At 63.1% G+C, this 19,548-nt stretch overlaps 2 protein-coding genes across 14 annotated transcripts in view; both read left to right on the top strand.

The window, feature by feature from the left end:
• On the top strand, positions 1–13,107 carry DNAJB1 (DnaJ heat shock protein family (Hsp40) member B1). 8 transcript variants are annotated; one of them, XM_074530505.1, is made up of 6 exons: positions 1,177–1,805; positions 3,056–3,615; positions 8,585–9,750; positions 10,124–10,274; positions 10,466–10,712; positions 10,840–11,406. In XM_074530505.1, exons 1-3 carry the CDS (start codon positions 1,595–1,597, stop codon positions 8,813–8,815), a joined length of 1,002 nt encoding a protein of 333 aa, XP_074386606.1. In that variant the 5' UTR covers positions 1,177–1,594; the 3' UTR covers positions 8,816–9,750; positions 10,124–10,274; positions 10,466–10,712; positions 10,840–11,406. The 8 variants fall into 8 exon arrangements, with proteins under 8 accessions (XP_074386600.1, XP_074386601.1, XP_074386602.1 ...); XM_074530506.1 differs by lacking the exons at positions 1,177–1,805; positions 3,056–3,615; positions 8,585–9,750; positions 10,124–10,274 and adding exons at positions 10,282–10,393; positions 12,235–12,336; positions 12,811–13,107 and having other exon boundaries at positions 10,476–10,769; positions 11,038–11,186; positions 11,356–12,200; XM_074530501.1 differs by lacking the exon at positions 10,466–10,712 and having other exon boundaries at positions 15–1,791; positions 10,124–10,283; positions 10,798–11,406.
• A 4,758-nt stretch (positions 13,108–17,865) lies between these two features.
• Positions 17,866–19,548, top strand: part of LOC102064784 (venom factor-like) — a 73,159-nt gene continuing 71,476 nt past the window's right edge. Inside the window, exon 1 of one of the 6 annotated variants that reach the window (XM_074530497.1) lies at positions 17,866–18,210. In XM_074530497.1, the coding sequence (XP_074386598.1) occupies positions 18,104–18,210 (107 nt within the window). In that variant the 5' untranslated portion in view covers positions 17,866–18,103. The remainder of the gene's footprint in view (positions 18,211–19,548) is intronic. The other 5 variants (XM_074530496.1, XM_074530489.1, XM_074530493.1 and 2 more) reach the window with 5 other exon arrangements.

The following is a 19,548-nucleotide window of genomic DNA, read 5'->3' as shown; positions in this document are numbered from 1 at the left end:
TCCCGGTTCCTTCTCGGTCCGTCCCCGTTCCCATCCCGGTTCCTCCTCGGTCCGTCCCCGTTCCCATCCCGGTTCCTCCTCGGTCTATCCCCGTTCCCATCCCGGTTCCTCCTCGGTCCGTCCCCGTTCCCATCCCGGTTCCTTCTCGGTCCGTCCCCGTTCCCATCCCGGTTCCTCCCCCTCCATCTCTCGCTCCATCCCCGGTCTCTCCCCCGTTCCCTCCCCGGTCCTTCCCCGCTCCATCCCCATCCATTCCCCGGTTTTTGCCCGGTCCTTTCTCCGTCTCTCTCCGGTCCCTCCCCGCTCCATCCTCATCCGTCCCTCCATCCATCCCCGGTCCCTCCACGTTCCCTCCCCGGTCCCTCCCCGCTCCATCCCCGCTCAATCCTCAGTCCCCGCTCCCTCCCCATCCCTCTCTCCATCCCTCCCCGGTCCTTCCCCCGGTCCATTCCTCTCCTCGCTCCATCCCCGGTCCCTCCCCGCTCTATCCCCGGTCCCTTCCCTCCCCATCCCATTCTAATCCCGCTCCATCCCCGGGTCCAGTCCTCTCCCCGTCCCTCCCCGGTCCATCCCCGGTCTTTCCCCATTGCTCCTCAGTCCCTCCCCGCTCCATCCCCGCTCCATCCCCAGTCCCCGCTCCATCCCCGTCCCTCCCCGGTCCCTCCCCCGGTCCATTCCTCTCCCCGCTCCATCCCCGTCCCTCCCCGGTCCAGTTCTCTCCCCATCCCTCCCCGGTCCCTCACTGTCCCTCCCCGGTCTCTCCTGTCCCTTCCTGCTCCATTCCCATCCATTCCCCGGTCCCTCCCCCGTTCCATCCCTCTCCCCATCCATTCCTGGTCCCTCCCCGGTCCATCCCGGTCCCTCCCTCCCTCCCCATTCCCGGTCCCTCCCCGCCCCATCCTCATCCCTCCCGGTCCCTCCCCGGTCCCTCCCTCCTCATCCCGGTCCCTCTCCATCCCTCCTGCTCCATCCCAGTCCCTCTCCGGTCCCTCCCCATTCTTCCCCATCCATTCCTGGTCCCTCCCCGCTCCATCCCCATCCATCCCCCGTCCCTCCCTCCCCATCCCGGTCTCTCCCGGTCCCTCCCCATCCCTCCCTCTCCCCATTCCCGGTCCCTCCCCATCCCATTCCCATCCCGGTCCCTCCCAGTTCCCTCCCTCTCCCCATTCCCGGTCCCTCCCCATCCCTCCCTCTCCCCATCCCCGGTCCCTCCCTCCCCATCCCGGTGTCTCCCGGTCCCTCCCCATCCCATTCCCATCCCGATCCCTCCCCATCCCTCCCTCTCCCCATCCCCGGTCCCTCCCTCCCCATCCCGGTGTCTCCCGGTCCCTCCCCATCCCTCCCTCTCCCCATTCCCGATCCCTCCCCATCCCTCCCTCTCCCCATTCCCGATCCCTCCCCATCCCATTCCCATCCCGGTCCCTCCCCATCCCTCCCTCTCCTCATTCCCGGTCCCTCCCCATCCCATTCCCATCCCGGTCCCTCCCCGTTCCCTCCCCGTCCCGTCCCCCCCTCCCCGCCCCTCGGGGCTCCCTCCCCGTGCCCGTCCCGCGGATCCCCGCCGGTGCCCGGTGCCAGAGCAGCGGGGGCGGCCATGGGCAAGGACTATTACCGCACGCTGGGGCTGTCGCGGGGCGCCTCGGCCGCCGACATCCGCCGCGCGTACCGGCGCCAGGCGCTGCGCTGCCACCCGGACAAGGACCGCTCCCCGGGCGCCGAGCAGCGCTTCAAGGAGGTGGCCGAGGCCTACGACGTGCTCAGCGACCCCAAAAAACGGGAGATCTTCGACAAGTACGGGGAGGAGGGTGAGCGGCGGCACCGGGGGCACGGGGAGGGCAGGGGGCTGGGGGGCGCGGGAAGGGGTCGGGGGTAGGTGGGGAGGGGGTTTGGGAGGTACAAGAGGGGCAATCAGGGGGTCAGGGGGTTCAGGGTTAGGTGAGGAGGGGGTCTAGGGGGCACGGGGAGGGGTGAGGGGGTCAGGGGGTAGGTGGGGAAGGGGTCGGCGGTAGATGGGGAGGGGGTTTGGAGGGCACAGGAGGGAAGTGAGAGGGTCAGGGGATCCAGGGTTAGGTGGGGAAGGGGTTCGGGGCAGGTGGGGAGGGGGTCCGGGGGGCACGGGAGGGGCAATGAGGGGGTCAGAGGGTCTGGGGGTAGGTGGGGAGGGGGTCCGGGGGGCGCGGGAGGGGGCTCGGGGGTAGGTGGGGACTTGGGGGGCACGGAAGGGGCAGTGAGGGGGTGCAGGGTTAGGTGAGGAGGGGGTTGGGGGGGAACGACAGGGGACAGGGGTAGGTGGGGAGGGGGTCTGGGGAGCACAGGAGGGGCAATGAGGGGGTGAGGGTGGGGGGACATTGGGGATGAGAGTGAGGGGTGGGGGGCTTGGGGGTGACAGTCAGGCAGGTGACGGGGTGGGCACAGGTGACAGGGACAGGGGGTGAGGACAGGTGAGAGGGCCAGGGCCAGGTGACAGGGCCAGGTGAGGGGGATGAGGGCAGGTGAGGAGGGCAGGTGAGGGGACAGGTGACAGGGACAGGGTGACAGGGACAGATGAGGGGGACAGGGGGATGAGGACAGGTGAGGAGGACAGGTGACAGGGACAGGGCGTGAGGACAGGTGAGGGGACAGGTGACAGGGACAGACAAGGGAGACAGGGGGATGAGGACAGGTGAGGGGACAGGTGACAGAGCCAGGTGCCAGGGCCATGTGCCAGTGCCAGGTGCCAGTGCCAGGATTGGGGGCTGAGGTGGGCACAGCAGGGCGGGCTCAGGTGGCACCAGAGGGGCACGCACGGGTCGGGGGCTCCACGCCGGGCACCCCTCGTGTCCGGCAGCGCCCGGGGGAGGCCGCGAGGGCGCCGGGGCGGTGCCGGGGGTGCCCGCTGGAGCCGGCTGGGCCTGTTGGGGCCCGTCCGGGCCCGTCAGCGGCGTCGGCGCCACGGGCAGAACCGGTTCCGCCGCGGTTCCCCGCGCCCCACGCCCTGCCCTGCCCGCGGCTCTCCCCACGGCCGGGGAGGGGCTGACGGGCGCCTTCCTCCCACAAACCCCCAAAAATCCGCCAGGGCTGAAAGGGGGAGCCCCCACGCCGGGGCCGGGGGGCTCCAACGGGCCCACCTTCACCTACACGTTCCGCGGCGACCCGCACGCCATGTTCGCCGAGTTCTTCGACGGGCGCAACCCCTTCGACACCTTCTTCGTGCAGCGCAACGGCGACGATGAGGACGGCGACGAAGGCTTCAACACCTTCCACGTGGGGGGCTTCGGCAGCGTCAGCTTCCCGCGGGGCCGGGCGGGCGAGGGCCGCAAGCAGGACCCGCCCGTGCTGCACGAGCTGCGCGTGTCGCTGGAGGAGATCTACAGCGGCTGCACCAAGAAGATGAAGATCTCCCACAAGCGCCTGGGCCCCGACGGGAAGACGGTGAGGAACGAGGACAAGATCCTGACCATCGAGGTGAAGAAGGGCTGGAAGGAGGGCACCAAGATCACCTTCCCCAAGGAGGGCGACCAGACGCCCAACAACATCCCGGCCGACGTGGTGTTCGTGCTCAAGGACAAGCCGCACGACGTGTTCCGGCGCGACGGCTCCGACATCGTCTACCCGGCCAGGATCAGCCTGCGCGAGGTCGGCGGGGACGGCCCGGTGGCGCTGGGGACATCGGGGTGGCATTGGGGACATCGGGGAGTGGGTGGGATTGGGGACATCAAGGCTGGATAGGCTTGGTGGGGACGTTGGAGATGGGGTGGCAGTGGGGACATCAGGGCTGGGTGGGCTTGGTGGGGACGTTGGAGATGGGGTGGCAGTGGGGACATCGGGGGGTGGGTGGGCTTGGGGACATCAAGGCTGGATAGGCTTGGTGTGGACGTTGGAGATGGGGTGGGAGTGGGGACATCAGGGCTGGGTGGTCTTGGTGGGGACATTGGAGATGGGGTGGTCTTTGTGGAGACGTTGGAGATGGGTTGGTCTTGGTGGGGACATTGGAGATGGGGTGGTCTTTGTGGAGACGTTGGAGATGGGTTGGTCTTGGTGGGGACATTGAGGGTGGGTTGCAGTGGGGACATTGGAGATGGGGTGGTCTTGGTGGGGATGTTGGAGATGGGGTGGTCTTGGTGGGGACATTGGAGATGGGGTGGTCTTTGTGGAGACGTTGGAGATGGGGTGGGCTTGGTGGGGACATCAGGGCTGGGTGGTCTTGGTGGGGACATTGGAGATGGGGTGGGCTTGGTGGGGACGTTGGAGATGGGGTGGCAGTGGGGACATCAGGGCTGGGTGGTCTTGGTGGGGACGTTGGAGATGGGGTGGTCTTGGTGGGGATGTTGGAAATGGGGTGGTCTTGGTGGGGATGTTGGAGATGGGGAGGGCTTGGTGGGGATGTCAGGGGTTGGTCTTGGTGGGAACGTTGGAGATGGGTTGGTCTTGGTGGGGACATTGAGGGTGGGTTACAGTGGGGACATTGGAGATGGGGTGGTCTTGGTGGGGATGTTGGAGATGGGGTGGTCTTGGTGGGGACATCAGGGGTTGGTCTTGGTGGGGATGTTGGAGATGGGTTGATCTTGGTGGGGACATTGGGCTGGGTGGGCTTGGTGGAGACGTTGGAGATGGGTGGCAGTGGGGACACTGGGAGTTGGTCTTTGTGGGGACGATAGGGGTGGGTTGGTCTTGGTGGGGACATTGGAGATGGGGTGGTCTTGGTGGGGATGTTGGAGATGGGGTGGGCTTGGGGACATCAAGGGGTGGATGGCAGTGGGGTCATGGAGTGGTGGATGGTGGTGGAGATGTCAGGTGGAGACGCTGGGGTTGGGTGGGCTCGGGGACATCAGGGTGGGTGGGCTTGGGGACATCCAGGAGTGAGACTGGGGAGAATGCCAGGGGTGGGTGGGCTTGGGGACATCAAGGGTGGGTGGGCTTGGAGGGAATGTCAAGGGGTTGGTGGGCTTGGTGGAGATGTTGGAGATGGGTTGATATTGGTGGGGACATCAAGCTTGGTGAGAATTTTGGAGATGGTGGTGGGCTTGGGGACATCAAGGTGTTGGTGGGAATGTTGGAGATGGCTTGATCTTGGTGAGAATGTTGGAGATGGGGTGGGCTTGGTGGGGACATCAAGGGTGGGTGAGCTTGCTGGGGATGTTGGAGATGGGTTGATATTGGTGGGGACATCAAGCTTGGTGAGAATTTTGGAGATGGGGTGGGCTTGGGGACATCAAGGGCTGGGTGGGCTTGGTGGGAACATCCAAGGATGGGTGGTGGTGAGGACATGGGGTGGTTGGTGGCAGTGGGGTCATTGAGGATGGGTGGGCTTGGTGAGGACATGAGAGCTGGGTGGGCTTGGTGGGGACATCAGGAGGTGGGTGGGTGGGATTGGTGGGTGCATCAGGGGTTGGTGTTGATGGGAATGTTGGAGATGGGTTGATCTTGGTGGGGACATCAGGGCTGGGTGGGCTTGGAGGGAATGTCAAGGGGTTGGTGGGCTTGGTGGAGATGTTGGAGATGGAGTGGTCTTGGTGGGGATGTTAGAGATGGGGTGGGCTTGGTGGGGACATCAGGGCTGGGTGGGCTTGGTGAGGACATCAGGGGGGTGACAGTGGGGACATTGAGGGTGGTTGCACTGGGGACATTGGAGATGGGGTGGCCTTGGTTGGGACATTGAGGGTGGGCTTGGTGGGGACATCAAGAGGTGGATGGCCTTGGTGGGGACATCAGGGGTTGATCTTGATGGGAACATTGAGGATGGGTTGGTCTTGTTTAGGACATCGGGGGTTGGTCTTGGTGGGGACATGAGAGGTTGGCTGTGGTGGGGACATCGGAGATAGGTTGGTCTTGGGGGGGATATTGGAGGTGGGGTGGGCTTGGGGACATCAAGGGGTGGGTGATGGTGGTGGGGACACTGAGGGTGACTTGGTCTTGGTGGGGACGTTGGTATGGGTGACAGTGGGGACATCAGGGGGTAGATGGCAGTGGGAACATGGGGTGGTGGTGGGGATGGCAGGTGGGGACATTGGGGTTGGGTTGGTGACCATGGGGACATCAGGGCTGGTCTGGGTAGTGTTGGGGACATTGGGGTTGGGCTGGTGGTGGAGACGTTGGAGGTCGGTTGGTCTTGGTGGTGGTGGAGACCTTGGGGCTGGGGTGGTCTCAGTGGGGACACTGGGGTTGGGTTGGTGGCCGTGGGGACACTGGGGGGTTGTCTTTGGTGCCGGTGGGGACATCAGGGCTGGTCTGGGTGGCAGTGGGGACGTCAGGGTTGTGTTGGTGGCCGTGGGGACACCGGGGTTGTGTTGGTGTTGGTGGGGACACCAGGTGGGGACATCGCAGGTGGGTCAGCATGGGTGGGGGGACACGATGGGCGGTCACTCGGGGGAGTGGATGGCCAAGGGGTCACTCTGGGGTCACTCCAGAGGTCACTCTGGTGGGTCACTCTGAGTAGTGGCAGGACATGATAGGAGGTCACTCTGGGGTCACTCTGGGTCACTTTGGGTCACTCTGGGTCACTTTGGGTCACTCAGGTGGTCATTCTGGGGCCATGCTGGGGGTGTCCCTTGGCCCAGCGCTGGCATGTCCACCCTGTCCCCTGTCAGTGACCTGTCCCCTGTGTCCCCCATGTCCCCTGTGTCCCCCATGTCCCCTGTGTCCCTGTGTCCCCTATGTCCCCTGTGTCCCTGTGTCCCCGTGTGCCCTGTCCCTGATCTGTCCCCGTGTCTCCTAACACTGACCTCTCCTTGACCTGTCCATCGTGTCCCTTGTCCTCGTGTCCCTGTGTCCCCGATCTGTCCCTGTGTCCCTGGTGTGTCCCCAGTGTGTCCCCAGGCTCTGTGTGGCTGCACAGTGACCGTCCCCACGCTCGACGGCCGCTCCATGCCCATGGTGTTCCAGGACATGGAATGTCCCCAATGTCCCCATATCCCTGATGTGTCCCCCATGTCCCTGACGTGTCACTGACCTGTCCCCTCCATGTCCCCAATGTGTCCCCAGGCTCTGTGTGGCTGCACGGTGACCGTCCCCACGCTCGATGGCTGCTCCATGCCAGGACATGGAACACCCCTGTGTCCCTGATGTCCCCATGTCCCTATGTGTTACTCACGTGGTCCCATGTCCCTGACCTGTCCCCATGTCCCTGACGTGTCCCCAGTGTGTCCCCAGGCTCTGTGTGGCTGCACGGTGACCGTCCCCACGCTCGATGGCCGCTCCATGCCCATGGTGTTCCAGGACATGGAATGTCCCCCATGTCCCTGACGTGTCCCCCATGTCCCTGACATGTCCCCATGTCCCTGACATGTCACTCACCTGTCCCCTCCATGTCCCCAGTGTGTCCCCAGGCTCTGTGTGGCTGCACGGTGACCGTCCCCACGCTCAATGGCCGCTCCATGCCCATGGTGTTGGAACAGCCCGGTGTCCCCATGTCCTTGTGTCACTAATCAATGTCCCAATGTCCTTGTGTACCCTGTGTCCCTAATGTGTCACTGACCTGTCCCCATGTCCCTGACGTGTCACTGACATGTCCCCTCCATGTCCCCATGTCCCCAGGCTCTGTGTGGCTGCACGGTGACCGTCCCCACGCTCGACGGCCGCTCCATGCCCATGGTGTTCCAGGACGTGGAACAGCCATGTGTCCCCCATGTCCCCATGTCCCTGACATGTCCCTCACCTGTCCCCATGTCCCCATGTCCCCATGTCCCCATGTCCCCATGTCCCCAGGACATGGAATGTCCCCCATGTCCCCGTGTCCCTGGTGTGTCCCCATGTCCCCAGGCTCTGTGTGGCTGCACGGTGACCGTCCCCACGCTCGATGGCTGCTCCATGCCCATGGTGTTCCAGGACATGGAATGTCCCCAATGTCCCCATGTCCCTGACGTGTCACTCACAGGTCCCAATGTCCCCAGTGTGTCCCCAGGCTCTGTGTGGCTGCACGGTGACCGTCCCCACGCTCGATGGCTGCTCCATGCCCATGGTGTTCCAGGACATGGAATGTCCCCAATGTCCCCATGTCCCTGACGTGTCACTCACAGGTCCCAATGTCCCCAATGTGTCCCCAGGCGCTGTGTGGCTGCACGGTGACCGTCCCCACGCTCGATGGCCGCTCCATGCCCAGGGTGTTCCAGGACGTGGAACAGCCATGTGTCCCCCATGTCCCCATGTCCCTGACATGTCCCTCACCTGTCCCCATGTCTCCATGTCCCCATGTCCCCAGGACATGTAATGTCCCCCATGTCCCCATGTCCCTAATGTGTCCCTGGTGTGTCCCCATGTCCCCAGGCTCTGTGTGGCTGCACGGTGACTGTCCCCATGCTCGACGGCCGCTCCATGCCCATGGTGTTGGAACAGCTCCGTGTCCCCATGTCCCCATGTCCCCAGGACATGTAATGTCCCCCATGTCCCCATGTCCCTGATGTGTCCCTAACGTGTCCCTGGCGTGTCCCCAATGTGTCCCCAGGCTCTGTGTGGCTGCACGGTGACCGTCCCCACGCTCGACGGCCGCTCCATGCCCATGGTGTTGGAACAGCCCGGTGTCCCCATGTCCTTGTGTCCCCTGTGTCCCTAATGTGTCACTCACCTGTCCCCATGTCACTGACCTGTCCCCATGTCCCCATGTCCCCAGGCTCTGTGTGGCTGCACGGTGACCGTCCCCACGCTCGACGGCCGCTCCATGCCCATGGTGTTCCAGGACGTGCTCAAGCCGGGGGTCCGGCGCCGCGTTCCGGGCGAGGGGCTGCCGCTGCCGCGCTCGCCGGAGCAGCGCGGGGACCTGGTCATCGAGTTCGAGGTCAAGTTCCCGGAGCGGATCCCGCCCGCCCACAAACCCCTCCTGGAGCAGATCCTGCCCCCGTAGGGACCCCCCAAAACCCCCCCCGGGGGGTGCGGACTCGGGGGGACCCCCCAAAACAGCCCCGGAGCTGGGGGGGGCTCGCTGGGCTCATCCTCATCCTCATCTTCATCCTCATCCTCCGGGGGGTTTGCGGTGTTCTTGTCCCTGATCTCAGGGGGGTTTTGGGGTCACCTCTCTCTCCTGGGGGTTTTGGGGTCACCCCACTGTCCCTGGGGTTTTGGGGTGTCCTTGTTCCTGATCTCAGGGGGGTTTTGGGGTCACCTCAATGTCTCAGGAGGTTTTGGGGTTTCCCTGTCTCCAGTCTCAGAGCTCTGAGAGGTTTTGGGGTCACCTCAATGTCTCAGGGGGTTTTGGGGTGTCCTTGTCCCTGATCTCAGGGGGGTTTTGGGGTCACCCCACTGTCCCGGGGGTTTTGGGGTCACCCCACTGTCTCAGGGGGTTTTGGGGTGTCCTTGTCTCCAGTCCCTGAGCTTTGAGAGGTTTTGGGGTTCACCCCACTGTCTCAGGGGGTTTTCGGGTGTCCTTGTCCCTGATCTCAGGGGGGTTTTGGGGTCACCTCAATGTCTCAGGAGGTTTTGGGGTGTCCTTGTCCCCAGTCTTGAAGCTCAGGGGGGTTTTGGGGTCACCTCACTCTCCTGGGGGTTTTGGGGTCACCTCAATGTCTCAGGGGGTTTTGGGGTGTCCTTGTCTCCAGTCCCTGAGCTTTGAGGGGTTTTGGGGTCACCCCACTGTCCCTGGGGTTTTGGGGTGTCCCTGTCCCTGATCTCAGGGGGGTTTAGGGTCACCTGATTTGGGGTCACCAGGGATATCTCAGAGGAGTTTTGGGGTCACCCCGCAGTCCTGGGAGTTTTGGGGTCACCTCAATGTCTCAGACGGTTTTGGGGTGTCCTTGTTCCTGATCTCAGGGGGGTTTTGGGGTCACCTCACTGTCTCAGGGGGTTTTGGGGTCACCCCACTGTCTCAGGGGGTTTTGGGGTCACCCCGCAGTCCCGGGGGATTTTGGGGTGTCCTTGTCTCCAGTCCCTGAGCTTTGAGAGGTTTTGGGGTCACCCCACTGTCCCAGGGGGTTTTGGGGTATCCTTGTTCCCGATCTCAGGGGGGTTTTGGGGTCACCCCACTGTCCCTGGGGTTTTGGGGTGTCCCTGTCCCCGATCTCAGGGGGGTTTTGTGGTCACCTGGTTTGGGGTCACCAGAGACATCTCAGAAGGGTTTTGGGGTCACCCCACTGTCCCTGGGGTTTTGGGGTGTCCCTGTCCCTGATCTCAGGGGGGTTTTGGGGTGTCCCTGTCCCCAGCCTCAGAGCTCTGAGAGGTTTTGGGGTCACCCCACTGTCTCAGGGGGTTTTGGGGTGTCCTTGTCTCCAGTCCCTGAGCTTTGAGAGGTTTTGGGGTCACCCCACTGTCCCAGGGGTTTTGGGGTGTCCTTGTTCCCGATCTCAGGGGGGTTTTGGGGTCACCTCAATGTCTCAGGGGTTTTGGGGTGTCCCTGTCCCTGATCTCAGGGGGATTTTTGGGTCACCTGGTTTAGGGTCACCAGAGACATCTCAGAACGGTTTTGGGGTCACCCCACTGTCCCCGGGGGGTTTTGGGGTGTTCTTGTCCCTGATCTCAGAGGGGTTTTGGGGTCACCTGGTTTGGAGTCACCAGGGACAAGGTCTCAGGAGGTTTTGGGGTGTCCTTGTCCCCTGTCCCTGATCTCAGGGGGGTTTTGGGGTCACCCCACTGTCTCAGAGGGTTTTGGGGTGTCCTTGTCCCCTGTCCCTGATCTCAGGGGGTTTTGGGGTCACCTCGCTGTCTCAGGGGGTTTTGGGGTCACCTGGTTTGGGGTCACCAGGAACCCTGTCCCTGATGTCTCAGTTGGTTTTGGGGTGTCCCTGTCCCCAATCTCAGAGCTCTGAGGGGTTTTGGGGTCACCCCATTGTCCCGGGGGGTTTTGGGGTCACCCCACTGTCTCAGGGGTTTTGGGGTCACCTCAATGTCTCAGAGGGTTTTGGGGTGTCCCTATCCCCAGTCTCAGAGCTCTGAGAGGTTTTGGGGTCACCCCACTGTCCCTGGGGTTTTGGGGTGTCCCTGTCCCTGATCTCAGGGGGGTTTTGGGGTCACCTGGTTTGGGGTCACCAGAGACATCTCAGAGGGGTTTTGGGGTCACCCCATTGTCCCGGGGGGTTTTGGGGTCATCCCACTGTCTCAGACGTCTTTGGGGTGTCCCTATCCTCAATCTCAGAGGGTTTTGGGGTGTCCTTGTCCCCTGTCCCTGATCTCAGGGGGTTTTGGGGTCACCCCGCTGTCCCAGGGGGTTTTGGGGTCACCTGGTTTGGGGTCACCAGGAACCCTGTCCCTGATGTATCAGAGGGTTTTGGGGTGTCCCTGTCCCCGACCTTAGGAGGTTTTGGGGTGTCCCTGTCCCCGATCTCTGGGGGGTTTAGGGTCACCTGGTTTGGGGTCACCAGAGACATCTCAGAGGAGTTTTGGGGTCACCCCGCAGTCCTGGGGGTTTTGGGGTCACCTCACTGTCTCAGAGGGTTTTGGGGTGTCCTTGTCTCCAGTCTCAGAGCTCTGAGGGGTTTTGGGGTCACCCCAATGTCCCGGGGGTTTTGGGGTCACCTCAGTATCTCAGAGGGTTTTGGGGTGTCCCTATCCCCAGTCTCAGAGCTCTGAGAGGTTTTGGGGTCACCCCACTGTCCCTGGGGTTTTGGGGTGTCCCTGTCCCCGATTGCAGGGGGGTTTTGGGGTCACCTGGTTTGGGGTCACCAGAGACATCTCAGAAGGGTTTTGGGGTCACCCCATTGTCCCGGGGGGTTTTGGGGTCACCTCAATGTCTCAGGGGGGTTTTGGGGTGTCCCTGTCCCCGATCTCAGGAGGGTTTTGGGGTCACCCCGCTGTCTCAGAGGGTTTTGGGGTGTCCTTGTCCCCTGTCCTTGATCTCAGGGAATTTTGGGGTCACCTCGCTGTCCCGGGGGGTTTTGGGGTGTCCCTGTCCCCAATCTCAGAGCTCTGAGAGGTTTTGGGGTCACCCCGCTGTCTCAGGGGGGTTTTGGGGTGTCCCCTGTCCCCAGTCTCAGAGCTCCAGGGGGTTTTGGGGTCACCCCGCTGTCCTGGGGGGTTTTGGGGTGTCCCTGTCCCCCCACCTCTGCTCTTGGGGTCCCTGGGCGTCCTTGTCCCCCCAAATTCGGGGGTCCCCGGGTGTCCTTCTGCCTCCAATTTCGGGGGTCCCCCAGTGCCCTTGTCTCCCCCATTTTGGGGGTCAAGAACATCTGAAGACCCCTCCCCATTTTGGGGGTCCCCGGGTCCTTGTCCCCCCAATTTCGGGGGTCCCCCAGTGCCCTTGTCTCCCCCATTTTGAGGGTAAAGGATATCTGAAGACCCCTCCCCATTTTGGGGGTCCCCAGGTGTCCTTGACCCCTCAAATTCGGGGGTCCCCAGATCCTTCTCCCCCCAATTTCGGGGGTCCCTGAGTGCCCTTGTCCCCCCCATTTTGGGAGTCAAGGACATCTGAAGACCCCTCCCCATTTTGGGGGTCCCCAGGTCCTTCTCTCCCCAAATTCGGGGGTCCCTAGGTGTCCTTGACCCCCCAAATTTGGGGGTCTTGGGGTGTCCTTGTTCCCCCTAATTTCGGGGGTCCCCGAGTGCCTCTTCCCCCCCAATTTTGGGGGTCGCCGAGTCCATCTCCCCCCAATTTTGGGGGTCCCCAGGTGTCCTTCTGCCCCAGTTTTGGGGGTCCCCGAGTGCCCTTGTCCCCCCATTTTGAGGGTCAAGAACATCTGAAGACCCCTCCCCATTTTGGGGGTCCCCAGGTCCTTCTCTCCCCAAATTTGGGGGTCCCTAGGTGTCCTTGACCCCCCAAACTTGGGGGTCCCCAGGTGTTCTTGTCTCCCCCAATTTCAGGGGTCCCCCAGTGCCCTTGTCCCCCCCATTTTGGGGGTCAAGAACATCTGAAGACCCCTCCCCATTTTGGGGGTCCCCAGGTGTCCTTGACCCCCCAATTTTGGGGGTCCCCAGGTCCTTCTCCCCCCAGTTTTGGGGGTCCCCACGCCCCCCCCCCCATTTTGGGATCCCCCTCCCCCTCAGTGCTCTATTTAGGGGAGGGGTCCCCACATCCCCTCCCCCCCTTTTTGGGGTCCCTTCATTTGGGGGGGGGGTCCCAAACCAGGGGGGACCCCCCGGGGGGGGTGGGGGGGCCGCGGGCGGCTCGGGGGGGGGGGTGGGGGAGGGGCCCTCGCGGTTTTTGGGGTGAAACCGCCCGGAAAAGGGGCCGAGATTAAAAAACCCTAAAAAACCCTAAAAAGGGGGGTCTGGTTTATTTGGGGAGGGGGCGTCGGAGGGGGGGTGGGGGGGGGCACAGAGGGTTTGGGATCCCCCCCAAAATCACTCAGGGACCCCTCCCCGTTTGTTGTGGGCTCTCAAATGGGGGCTGATAACCGCCCCCCCCCCCAAAATGGGGGCATGGAGACCCCTCCCCAAATGGGGTTTGGGATCCTGAATGGGGTTTGGGACCCTGAATGGGGGCATGGAGACCCCTCCTCAAATGGGGGCATGGAGACCCCTCCCCAAATGGGGTTTGGGGCCCTAAATGGGGGTATAGAGACCCCTCCCCAAATGGGGTTTGGGGCCCTAAATGGGGGTATGGAGACCCCTCCTCAAATGGGGTTTGGGACCCTGAGTGGGGTTTGGGACCCTGAATGGGGGCATGGAGACCCCTCCTCAAATGGGGTTTGGGAACCAAAATCGGGTCTGGGACCCCTCCTCAAATGGGGCTTGGGACCCCTCCCCAAAGAGGATTTCGGACCCTAAATGGATTTTGTGACCCCTCCCCAAATTGGGTTTGGGACCCTAAATCGGGTCTGGACCCCTCCTCAAATGGGATTTAGGACCCTGAATGGGATTTGGGACCCCTCCCCAAATCGGGTCTGTGACCCCAAATGGGGTGTGGAACCCTAAATGGGGGCATGGAGACCCCTCCCCAAATGGGATTTGGGACCCTAAATGGGGGCATGGAGACCCCTCCTCAAATGGGATTTGGGACCCTAAATGGGGGCATGGAGACCCCTCCCCAAATGGGGTTTGGGACCCTAAATCGGGTCTGGGACCCTAAATGGGGTATGGGACCCCTCCCCAAATCGGGTTTGGAACCCTAAATCGGGTCTGAGACCCCTCCCCAAATGGGGTTTGGGACCCCTCCTCAAATGGGATTTGGGAACCTAAATGGGGGCATGGAGACCCCTCCTCAAATGTGGTTTGGGAACCAAGATCAGGTCTGGGACCCCTCCCCAAATGGGGTTCACGACCCTAAATTGTGTTTGGGACCTCTCCTCAAATGAGGGCTGAAAACCTCCCAAAAATGGGGGCATGGAGACCCCTCCCCAAATGGGATTTGGGACCCTAAATGGGTTTTGGGACCTTAAATTGGGTTTGGGACCCCCTCCCCAAATGGGAGTTTGGGACCTCTCCACCAATGGGGTCTGAGACCCCCCCCCAAAATGGGGGTATGGAGACCCCTCCCCAAATAGGGTTTGGGACCTCAAATCGAGTCTGTGATCCCAAATGGGGTTTGGGACCCCTCCCCAGTGGGGTCTGCCCCCCCCCAGGTCCCACCAAAGCTCCAGGAGATGACCCAGGACCTTTCAGATGTCACCCAGGGGTCCAGGTCCAGGTGTCCAGGTCCCACCAAAGCTCCAGGAGGTCACTTGGACATTCCAGGTGTCATCCAGGTGTCCAGACCCAGGTGGACCCCAGTGTTCAGGTCCTACCAAAGGTCCAGGAGATGATCCAGGTCCTTTCAGGTGTCACCCAGGTGTCTAGGTCCCACCAAAGCTCCAGGAGGTCACCCAGGACCCATCAGGGATCTCAGGATGGACCCAGGTGTCCAGGTCCATGTGGGTCCCAAGTGTCCCGGTCCCACCAAAGCTCCAGAACATCACCTGGACGTTCCAGGTGTCACCCAGGTGTCCAGACCCAGATGGACCCCAGTGTCCAGGTCCTACCAAAGGTCCAGGAGGTGACCCAGGACCTTCCAGGGGTCACCCAGGTGTCCAGACCCAGGTGGACCCCAATGTCCAGGTCCCACCAAAGGTCCAGGAGGTCACCCAGGATCCATCAGGGGTCTCAGGATGGACCCAGATCCAGGTGGACCCCAATGCCCAGGTCCTACCGAAGGTTGAGGAGATGACCCAGGTCCTTTCAGTGGTCACCCAGGTGTCCAAGTCCAGGTGTCCAGGTCCCACCAAAGCTCCAGAATGTCACCTGGACCTCTCAGGGGTCACCCAGGTGTCCAGACTCAGGTGGACCCCAATGTCCAGGTCCCACCAAAGGTCCTGGAGGTCACCCAGGTCCTTTCAGGTGTCACCCAGGGGTCCAGGTCCCACCAGGGGTCCAGAACATGACCCAGGTCCTTCCCTGATGTCCCTCACTGTCCCCAGTGTCCCCTCAGTGTCCCCCAATGTCCCCCAGTGCCATCTCAATGTCCCCAATGCCCCCCCAGTGTCCCCTCAATGTCCTCAGTGTCCCCAATGTCCCCCCGTGTCACTTGTGCCACCCCCGGTGTCCCCTGGTGTCCCCCCAGTGGCACACAATGTCCTCTGGCTGTCCCCAGTGTCCCCCAGTGTCCCCAGTGCCATCCCAGTGTCCCCCAATGTCCCCAAGGTGTCCCCAGTGTCCCCACCTGATAGATGGACTCCAGGGTCTCTGTGTCCCCATTGTCCCCATTGTCCCCATTGTCCCCAATGTCCCCCCCGTCCCTCCCCACCTCGGCTGTCCCTGCAATGTCCCCCTGCTGTCCCCTCTGTCCCCACAATGTCCCCACAATGTCCCCTCGATGTCCCTGCACTATCCCCTCATGTCCCCCACTGTCCCTGCTGTCCCCAATGTCCCTTGGTGTCTCCCAATGTCCCCGATGTCCCCCAGTGCCATCTCAATGTTCCCACTGTCCCCACTGTCCCCTCCTGTCCCTGCTGTCCCCTCATGTCCCCCACTGTCCCTTGGTGTTCCCTGATGTCCCCCCAGTGTCCCCAATGTCCCCAGATGTCCCCCAATGTCCCCAGTGCCATCCCAGTGTCCCCAATGTCCCCTCCCCGTCCCTCGGGCCATCCCCAGCTCTCTCCCCGGTGTCCCCAGTGTCCCCAATGTCCCCAGTGTCCCCTCAGTGTCCCCCAATGTCCCCACAGATGTCCCCAATGTCCCCCTCTGTCCCCTCCTGTCCCCTGCTGCCCCCAGTGTCCCCTCAGTGCCATCCCGGTGTCCTCTCAGTGTCCCCAGTGTCCCCCACTGCCATCTCAATGTCCCCAATGCCCCCAGTGTCCCCAAGGTGTCCCCTCAATGTCCCCATTGTCCCCCCTGTCCCCCACTGTCCCTCCCGCCCTCGATGTCCCCATGCTGTCCCCACTATCCCCAGTGTCCCCTGGCTGTCCCTGATGTCCCCCAATGTCCCCAATCCCCCCAGTGTCCCCTGGCTGTCCCCCGGTGTCCTCTCGATGTCCCCACTGTCCCTGCTGTGCCCGCTGTCCCCTTTGTCCCCCTTTGTCCCCCGGTGTCCCCTGCTGGCCCTGATGTCCCTCAGTGCCATCTCAGTGTCCCCAATGTCCCCCGTGTCCCCTGTGTATCCAATGTCCCCCACTGTCCCCTCCTGTCCCTGCTGAGCCCCTTTGTCCCCCTTTGTCCCCCTCTGTCCCCTGCTGTCCCCCGCTGTCCCCCGCTGTCCCCACTGTGCCCTGCTGTCCCCTCAGTGTCCCCCAATGTCCCCTCAGTGCCGCCCCAGTGTCCCCTCTGTCCCCTCTATCCCCCACTGTCCCCACTGTCCCCTGCTGTCCCCCACTGTCTCCCTCTGTCCCCCTTTGTCCCCTCCTGTCCCCGCTGTCCCCCGGTGTCCCTTCCCCCTACGCTGTCCCCTGATGTCCCCCGATGTCCCCTGATGCCCCCTCTGTCCCGTCTATCCCCCTTTGTCCCCCTTTGTCCCCACTGTCCCCAGCTGTCCCCTGGTGTCCCCCTCTGTCCCCTCAGTGTCCCCCGCTGTCCCCCGGTGTCCCTTCCCCCCTCGCTGTCCCCTGGTGTCCCCCACTGTCCCCCTTTGTCCCCCTCTGTCCCCCTCTGTCCCCTCAGTGTCCCCCGCTGTCCCCCGGTGTCCCTTCCCCCCCCCGATGTCCCCCGATGTCCCCGCGGTGTCGCAATCCCCGCGCTGGCCCCGCGCCCGCTCCTTCCCCGAAATGAGGAGCGCGAACCCCGCCCCGCCCCCTCCCCGGCCACGCCCCCACCCCGACCGGTGCCACCCCCCCCCCTTTGTCACCGGGGTCCCCAAGGTGTCACCCCCCAGACCCACCCGGGTGACCACAGGTGACACAAAGTGACCAAAAATGACCAAAAGTGACCAAAGGTGGCCAGAGGTGACAGAAAGTGACCAAAAGGGGTCACAGGTGGCTGAGGGTGGCCGGAGCACCCCCACCCCCCCTTTGTCACCAGGGTCCCCAAGGTGTCACCCCCAGACCCACACAGGTGACCACAGGTGACAGAAAGTGGCCAAAAGTAACCAAAAGTGACCAAAGGTGGCCAGAAGTGACCAAAGGTGGCCAGAGGTGGCCAGAGACCCCTCACCCTCCCTTTGTCACCAAGGTCCCCAAGGTGTCACCCCCAGACCCACCCAGGTGACCAAAGGTGGTCACAGGTGGCTGGAGGTGGCCGGAGCCCCCCACCCCCCCTTTGTCACCAAGGTCCCCAAGGTGTCACCCCCAGACCCACCCAGGTGACCAAAAGTGACCAGAGGTGGCCAAAATTGACCAAAAGAGACCAAAGGTGGCCAGAGGTGGCCAAAAGTGGCCGGAGGTGGCCAGGGGTGACAAAAAGTGACCAAAGGTGGCTGCAGTGGTCGGGGGTGACCGAAAGCCACCAAAAGTGACCAAAAGCGACCAAAAGTGACCAAAACTGACCAAAGGCGGCCGGAGCGCCCCTCCCCCACCCTGACCCCCCCCACCTTGACCCCTCCTCCCACGGGTGGGGGCGGGGCTGGGGTCACTCATTAACCCCCTCGGTGCCACCCCCATAAAGGGACACGGGACACCCCCCCCGTGTCACTGTCCCCGTGTCCCCGTGTCCCTGTCCCTGTCCCTGTCCCTGTGTCCCTGTCACTGTCCCTGTCGCCGTCGTTGTCGCTGTCGCCGTCGCTGTCCCTGCCCCTGTCGCTGTTGTCGCCGCCGTTGTCGCCGCCGTTGTCACCATCGTTGTCGCCGTTGTCGCTGTCCCTGTCGCTGTTGTCGCCATCGTTGTCACCATCGTTGTCGCCGTTGTCGCCGTCGCTGTCCCCGCGGCCATGGGGGCTCCGGCGCTGCCGCCCCCTCCTCATCTTCATCGCCGGCTCCTCCTCCTCCTCCTGCTCGGATCCCTGGCGCTGCTCGGGACCCCCGCCCGCGCTCAGCTGTGAGAGAGCGGGGACCCCCGCCCCAAATCCCCAACACACCCATGGGACCCCCACCCTTAAACCCAACGGTGGGACCCCCGCCCCAAATCCCCAACACACCCATGGGACCCCCGCCCCTAATCCCATCCCCATGGGACCCCCACCCTAAATCCCGCCCATGGGACCCCCACCCCAAACCCATCCATGGGACCCCCACCCCAAATCCCAACCATGGGAGGACCCCCACCCCAAATCCCACCCATGAGACCCTCACCCAAACTCAACCCAAATCCCACTCATGGGACCCCCAACCCAAATCCCACCCATGGGACCCCCACCCTTAAACCCAACCGTGGGACCCCCGCCCCAAATCCCACCCATGGGACCCCCAACCCAAACCCAGCCATGGGACCCCCACTCAAATCCCACCCATGAGACCCCCACCCCAAATCCCACCCATGGGACCCCAACCCAAACCCAGCCATGGGACCCCCACCCCAAATCCATCCATGGGACCCCCACCCCAAATCCCAACCATGGGACCCCCACCCAAACTCAACCCCGTGGGACCCCCAACCCAAACCCGTCCATGGGACTCCCATCCCAAATCCCACCCATGGGACCCCCACCCCAAACCCAACCATGGGACCCCCACCCCAAATCCCATCCCCATGGGACCCCCACCCTTAGACCCAACCGTGGGACCCCCAACCCAAATCCCACCCATGGGACCCCAACCCCAAATCCCACCCCTATCTATGGGACCCCCAACCCAAATCCCACCCATGGGACCCCAACCCAAACCCATCCATGGGACCCCCAACCCAAACCCATCCATGGGACCCTCGCCCCAAATCCCACCCCTATCTATGGGACCCCCAATCCAAATCCCATCTATGGGACCCCCACCCCAAATCCCACCCCCATGGGACCCCCAACCCAAATCCCATCCGTGGCACCCCGACCCCAAATCCCACTCATGGGACCCCCACCCCAAATCCATTCATGGGACCCCCACCCCAAATCCCACCCATGGGACCCCCACCCACCCATCCGTGAGACCCCCAAGCCATGGGACCCCCACGGAATCCCCTTTTTTGGGACCCCCCACCCATGGGTGCTGTAGGGACGGATTTTGGGGTTTCTGAGGTCCCTGAGGTGTTTTTGGGGTAGACTTTGGGGTTTCTGAGTTTCTGAGTTCCCGAGGTGTTTTTGGGGTAGATTTTGGGGTTTCTGGGGGCTCTGAAGTCGCCAAAATTTTTTGTGAGGTTTCCAAGGTGGTTTTGGTGCAGATTTTGGGGGTTTTTGGGGCAGATTTTGGGGTTTCTGTGTTCCTGAGTTCCCCAGGGTGTTTTTGG

The sequence above is a fragment of the Zonotrichia albicollis genome, chromosome 32 (genome assembly GCF_047830755.1).
Source record: "Zonotrichia albicollis isolate bZonAlb1 chromosome 32, bZonAlb1.hap1, whole genome shotgun sequence".
Taxonomy (NCBI): Eukaryota; Metazoa; Chordata; class Aves; order Passeriformes; family Passerellidae; genus Zonotrichia; species Zonotrichia albicollis.
The sequence above is the reverse complement of the archived record's forward strand: the minus strand, read 5'-3'. Positions and strand labels throughout refer to the sequence as shown.